Below are 5,576 nucleotides of genomic sequence, written 5' to 3'. Positions count from 1 at the left end.
CTCACTGTGTGACCTTGGCTTAGTTACTTTACATCTCTGAGGTTCAGCCTCTTTATCCGCAGACAGAACAGAGATAATAACACCCACTCCACAAGGCTGCTGTAAGAATTAAATGAGATAAGAGATTAAAGTGGCAAGGAGAATGTCAGATACAAAGCAGGTGCTAAAAAAAGAAATCGGTTTCCATTCCTCCCCATCATTCCCTTCCACCCTTAGCTGTTCAGCCAAGGTGTCAGCTTTTGAAGAAACTGCTTGGTACATTGTGTTTGATTACAAATGGATGGTACCATTCCCACAGCCAGCAACAGTAGCTAAAGATAAAAGCTGTGGCTACTCTTCAGCTGCCGACAGGTCGGATCAGCTCACAAATGACTCATCACTGTTGATAAACGATGTGTTCTTGAAATCAAGAGGCTTTATCCTGACAGGCTTTGACACCTTAGGAAAAGAAAAAAAAAATTCAGAAGGAAGGTTGGATGGTTCACAGAGAAGGTCTCCACGGTTTGATGATGACCTTCAGTCAATTCAGAACTTGTACTGGACTGGTTTAAGGAAGGTCTCTTGTCTCTTCAGACACATCTCCAATCACTGATTTTTTTTTTTTTTTTTAGTTGGGAAGGACTCCATCTGAGCAGCTGCCTCTTCATCTCAGAGCTGAACCATCTCTTTCACTTGCCTTGGATTCCCTGAAGGGAGTCATAAGACTCCCTGGGCAGAAGGCAAATGCCTGCTCCCTGTTCAGAACAGCCCTAAGCTAGTGCCCAACCTGCCTTTGGCAGCTTTGCCTGCTGGCTGAAACTCTGCCAGGGTGAGGTTTGGCTGAAGGGCTCTGTGGCTATGGGACAAGTGTTGGCTCAAGGAGAAGGGTGAGTATTTAACCCCGAGTTGCTGTCTGCAAGCCTGAAGTGTTTGTGACTCTCTGGTTTTTGTAGCCCCTTCAGACCACTCAAAACCACTCACTGGCATGGGAATTCCAAAACTGGATTTTGTAGTTACTCTTCCAATACATCCCCTGCACCTTGTGCAGTGCCTGGCACAGAGCTCCCTGTAAGTGAATTTTACTAGAAGGATCTTGAGGACAGGATGGGCTCTTGCTGCATTTGTAACCCCTAGAATCCTAACAAACCTCATAAAATTAAGATCAAATAGGACAATGAACTATATGAAGACTACAGGTTCAACAGCCAGGTGCTCAAAACAGAGGCCTCAGATGGTCTTCAAAGACATTCCACACACCAGGATCTACTTTCTCTGAATTGGAAACTGCTTCAGAAGCAGGCAGTCTCTGGACCCCAGACCTTGGCCCTCTTTTAGCCTCACTCAGGCTTTTTCTGAAAGGAACCATTCTGGGCCCTCAGAAGGGACCTTGTGGTATGCAATGGATGCAAAAACAAAAACAAGGTAGGCTGCCCTGGAAACACTTTTATTATTCAAACTCACCGTCAGATTTTCTTCACCAGGAAGGTTTCTGAGATCACCCAGAAGCACCGTTTCAGTCATGCTTTAAACTGGAAAGGCAGGGAGTAGGACTCCATCCTGGGTCTCCAGGATGTTGACTGAGACCAGTGGGACAGGGACATCAATAGTAGGGTGCCTTCTATCCTCCTCTTCTGACCGAACTGTTCCAATGTCCCCTGCCCTTCTAGTCACTCACTGGAGCTTAGTGTCGGGCTTGTATCACCAGAACTGGGGTCAACCGTCTAAGATGATTAGGTATAAATTTAAGCAAAGGGGAGGAAGGAAGAAGGGAGAGAAGTGTAGAAAAAAAATGGAAAAAGTTTTGGGAAGGAGGAAGGAAGAGGAGAGCGGCAAGGAGAGGCGGAACAATGAAGGTCTCAGGCCGTCGCAGGCGCACGGTTCCGGCGGCACGTCCGTCCGGCCCGCCTCCGGTCAGCAGCTGCACGCGGCGCAGCGTGTGGGCGCTGAGTCACGGTCCCAGAACAGGGAGCCACGGTACAGGTCTGGGGGGCGGTCCTGGTTGGCATTTGCGAACTGTTTTTTTCTTTCCTCTTTCATTAAGGCTGTGTGCTGACTCCCACGTAGGAGGACTTATTAAACCGCACGTACCTCCTGACGGCTCTCTGGCACGTCGGAGGCGGCCGGCTGGGGGCGCCGAAGCATCGCTTATGAGCCCGCCGACTCGCTGGGGCACCGGGCCGGGAGAGAACTGGGGTTAACTGGCCCGGCTGAGCACTTCCCGGAGGAGCTCGCACTTTTTGCTGGAGTCAAAAAAGCACCACTTTAGCACCGCTGTGACGGGGGGAAACTCCTCAGCTGGAAAGCCTCGGAGACCACCCCAACTCTCCGAGGGGCGCTTTCACGCGGGGTTCCGTGACCGACTCCATAAAATCTGGGACTCTTGCGCAATCGAGAGTCCAAGTTCACCTCCCCACTAAGGGCTCACTCTACTCTACCCGGCCCCCCTGCCCCACGAGGATGGGACCTGGAACATCTCCGTGAAGCCCCAACCGGCAAGCAAGACGCGCTCTGCGCGTCCCACCGTAGAGGGTTACTCCGGCAGCTTAGCCAGCGCGAAGAGCCGCCAGCACCAGCCAGCGCAGCCGTCCTAACCTTCCTACGCCAGGCGGCCGGACCCCAAGGCTCCCGGGCAGACCGAGACCCGGGACACTCTCCCTCCCAAGACTCGTGACCCAAGAATGAATCAGCATTGAGACAGTTTATTGATTTGCTACTTCTTAAATCACCCACTTTATGTAAATAGATTATACAGACACGGTGTTTTCTTCTTCCACAAGAGGCAACTCATCTCTTTCACGCACACACTCTCACATTCCACGCAGCAAACAACGTTGCATCTCGCTGAGACATTCACTTATTAAAATAGAGGGGAGGGGAACAATACAATTGCTTTAAAATGCCCTTAATACAATATATAACGTACAAAAATATCTCTATATTTGAAGTTACAAAAAAAATCTTGACAACAACAAATTTAAATATTGATAATTATCTCTGTATATACAACACTCATTGCACTTTTCCTCTCTAGGTTTCGGAAAGTTCAAGTAATAGTGAGGCTTGCACCCCGGTGGGGTGACACCCCCATCAGGAATCAGTTTGTGGGCGGGCACGGCAGTGGCTCAGACCCTTGCCCCTGAGGGTCTCAGCATTTATTTCGCAGTTTCTCCTCTCCGTGAGCGTCTGCCAGGCTCACGGAGAGGAGAAACTGCACCTGGCCCCAGTTAGAGTGAAGAGAACACTGCCTCCCCTCCGAGGAGGACGGGTTCCTGCAAAGCCAGTGCTCGCTGGCTGCCGGACGGTGCCTCCTGGACTCTCGGTCTCTCAGGACTGTTCTCAGCCCGGGCCCATAGGCTGAGTGAGGGGCTCGGCTCGCGGAAGCCCTCCCGCCCGAAGAGGTGCCGGCGAGATGCGTGCGCGACTGTTCGCTGCTGCCCAGGCGCCTAAATCCTAAGGAGGGTGGCAAGTACTTGATGCACCCGGGAGTCCGGGGCCCCTCGCAGCTTTGGCTCTGGAGGCTGTAATAGAGTCCGACCCAAGCCGGCCTCAGGCAGTGAACGTCGGCGCCGACGGCCGTAGCCCTGGGGGCTGATCTTGCTCCTGGGGGCGGATCCGTCCTTGTCCTTGTCCGTGAAATGGTAGATCTGATGCGCCAACTTCTGCACCGTGCATGTCCCGAAGCGACAACCAAAGCTCCGCAGGCCCTGGAAGTTGTTCAAACTCTGGCGGTAGCGCTTGACTCGGATGCGGGCTGCGTCAGGACTGCTGGAGACGGGAAAGGAAGGCTATGTGAGACCCCCACCACCACCACCACATCCACCATCACCACCACCACCACCAAGCAGGTCTTTGGTCCCAGTCATCGGGAAAGTAGCCATTCTAAGACCGGAGGGAGCTGGAAACTGCCATCTCCATCTCAACTGCAATACAGCCCTGATGATCCCCAGGGCTAGGGCAAAGGAGAAGGGATCCGCAACAGCGCCTGGCATAGTTACCTGGCCTGAGGGCTTCGAGAGGCGCCCTTTACATCCTGGGGCCGAATAAGAGTCTGGACAGGCCCGGCCTTCACGTCGGCGAGCCCGGTGGGGTAGCTACTGGACTCGCGAAGTTCTCTTTTTCCACGACTTAGAGCCCACTTATTCCATCTAAAAAACAAAGAGACTCCATTCGCAATCGTCCTGGCGAGGTCTTGGCCCATCCCCATTCCTCTTCATTTCTAACCCCTCGGCGACCATTGGTCAGTTTCCCTTGCGTTGCAGGTACCAGGACTGGGGAAGGCGCTGCCAGCCACTCACTTCTTTCGGAACTCTGCCGCCACGTCGAGCCGTGCCGTGTCCACGCCTAGGAAGGCGAGCGACCCCAGGTACAGGAGGGCGACGGGAACCAGCTTCATCCCGGCGGCAATGCGCAGACCCTGGGGAAGGAGAAAAAAGAGCAGAGCTTGAGTGTGTGGGCCTGCCGCACCGCCGGGCGGGGCAAGGAGGCGAGCGGGGGGCCCCCGGCGCGGCCAGGGTGAGCCTGCGCTCCGCCTGACTCAGACGCTTATCTCCCAGGGGCGCAGAGAGGCGCCAGCGGCATTTGCACCCGCCAAGCGGGTGACAAGCCCTGCAGGGGAGGCCGCTGCCCAGCGCCAGGCTCCCAGAGGTTCCCTACTCAACTTCTCAGAATTTGGCTGACGGAGCAGAGGGGACTGGGTCTCTGGAGTTCCAGTTGTGTCCACGAGCTGGGCTCGGGATGTGGGACGCACCCAGCAGAGGACCCTGCAAAGTAGATTGTACCCCTCATTCAGCGCTTCTATGCAAGCCCCCACAACTTCAACCCGCCCCGCCCGCGGTGCATACCTGCTGAGGGGGTGATCTGCCAAAATTCTTTGGAGTATTAAGTCTGAGACGGCGTTCTGGCAGTGGCAAAACCCCGACGTCGAAGCTGCAGTGAGAAGCCAAAAGTGAGAAGGTTCGAGCTGTTTCGCCTAGTGTCACCAAGAAACCACTGAGTGGCCGGCTCGCGTTTCTCTGCTTTATAAGAGCGCAGGGGGCGGGGCCTAGGCGGCCTGCACTCCCTCCCTCCCTTCCCTTGGGCGCGCGCTCTATAATCGGGCGCGCGCATTGCTTGTCCGTGAGTGTGGGGTTTGCAGGTTGGCGAGAGGGGTATCCCTCATGCCTAGAAAGTTTTAGAGATGAGCTCCAGGAGACTGATGCAGGAACTGCCCCGGTACTGATTCTCTGGGTACAGCGTTCAGACCTTAAGCCGGGACGAAGCAGAGCCGGTACAACCTCTTGGGGTCCTTCCTTACCTAGGACCCATGCAGCCCAGAGTGTAAGGTCTGGCACAGAACTGCAAGAGCCAGCGCGGGGTACCACTTGGATGACCCGAACCCCAGACCTCGGGAGCTGTGGCCTCGAGTGGACCGCACCCCGTGCCGGCTTGGTGCCTGACCTGGCCGCGACCCCAGACTCCCGCGGAGCCTCACGGGCAGGGCACAAAGCACTACTGAGAGGAGGGGGCTCGCCAGCGCCCCCTCCCCGCCGCCACCCCGAGCGGCCGAGACTCTGGGTTCTGGGGATGGACTGGTAAGATTTCGCAATAGGGGCAAGGCT

At 55.1% G+C, this 5,576-nt stretch overlaps 1 protein-coding gene across 4 annotated transcripts; it reads right to left on the bottom strand.

Annotated features, from left to right (window-relative positions):
• Positions 1 to 2,662: 2,662 nt before the first annotated feature.
• ADM (adrenomedullin) lies at positions 2,663 to 4,982 on the bottom strand. 4 transcript variants are annotated; one of them, XM_005897953.3, is made up of 5 exons: positions 4,821 to 4,962; positions 4,638 to 4,739; positions 4,275 to 4,393; positions 3,975 to 4,124; positions 2,663 to 3,744 (listed from the first exon to the last, which is right to left on the bottom strand). In XM_005897953.3, exons 3-5 carry the CDS (start codon positions 4,370 to 4,372, stop codon positions 3,423 to 3,425), a joined length of 570 nt encoding a protein of 189 aa, XP_005898015.1. In that variant the 5' UTR covers positions 4,373 to 4,393; positions 4,638 to 4,739; positions 4,821 to 4,962; the 3' UTR covers positions 2,663 to 3,422. The 4 variants fall into 4 exon arrangements, with proteins under 4 accessions (XP_005898015.1, XP_070240014.1, XP_005898016.1 ...); XM_070383913.1 differs by lacking the exon at positions 4,638 to 4,739 and having other exon boundaries at positions 2,663 to 3,741; positions 4,821 to 4,982; XM_005897954.3 differs by lacking the exon at positions 4,638 to 4,739 and having other exon boundaries at positions 4,821 to 4,979.
• Positions 4,983 to 5,576: the final 594 nt, after the last annotated feature.

This window comes from Bos mutus, chromosome 15 (genome assembly GCF_027580195.1).
Source record: "Bos mutus isolate GX-2022 chromosome 15, NWIPB_WYAK_1.1, whole genome shotgun sequence".
In the NCBI taxonomy this organism is placed as follows: Eukaryota; Metazoa; Chordata; class Mammalia; order Artiodactyla; family Bovidae; genus Bos; species Bos mutus.
Note: the sequence above shows the minus strand (reverse complement) of the source record. Positions and strands in the feature narration are given on the sequence as shown.

What these genes read in the sequence shown, in the direction of transcription:
- ADM (XM_005897954.3), bottom strand. Translation starts at nt 4,372, where the DNA reads ATGAAGCTGGTTCCCGTCGCCCTCCTGTACCTGGGGTCGCTCGCCTTC. An exon ending in GCGGCAGAGTTCCGAAAGAA is followed by an intron (nt 4,125 to 4,274) that starts GTGAGTGGCTGG and finishes TTTGTTTTTTAG; the next exon opens with ATGGAATAAGTGGGCTCTAA. An exon ending in TCTCGAAGCCCTCAGGCCAG is followed by an intron (nt 3,745 to 3,974) that starts GTAACTATGCCA and finishes TCCCGTCTCCAG; the next exon opens with CAGTCCTGACGCAGCCCGCA.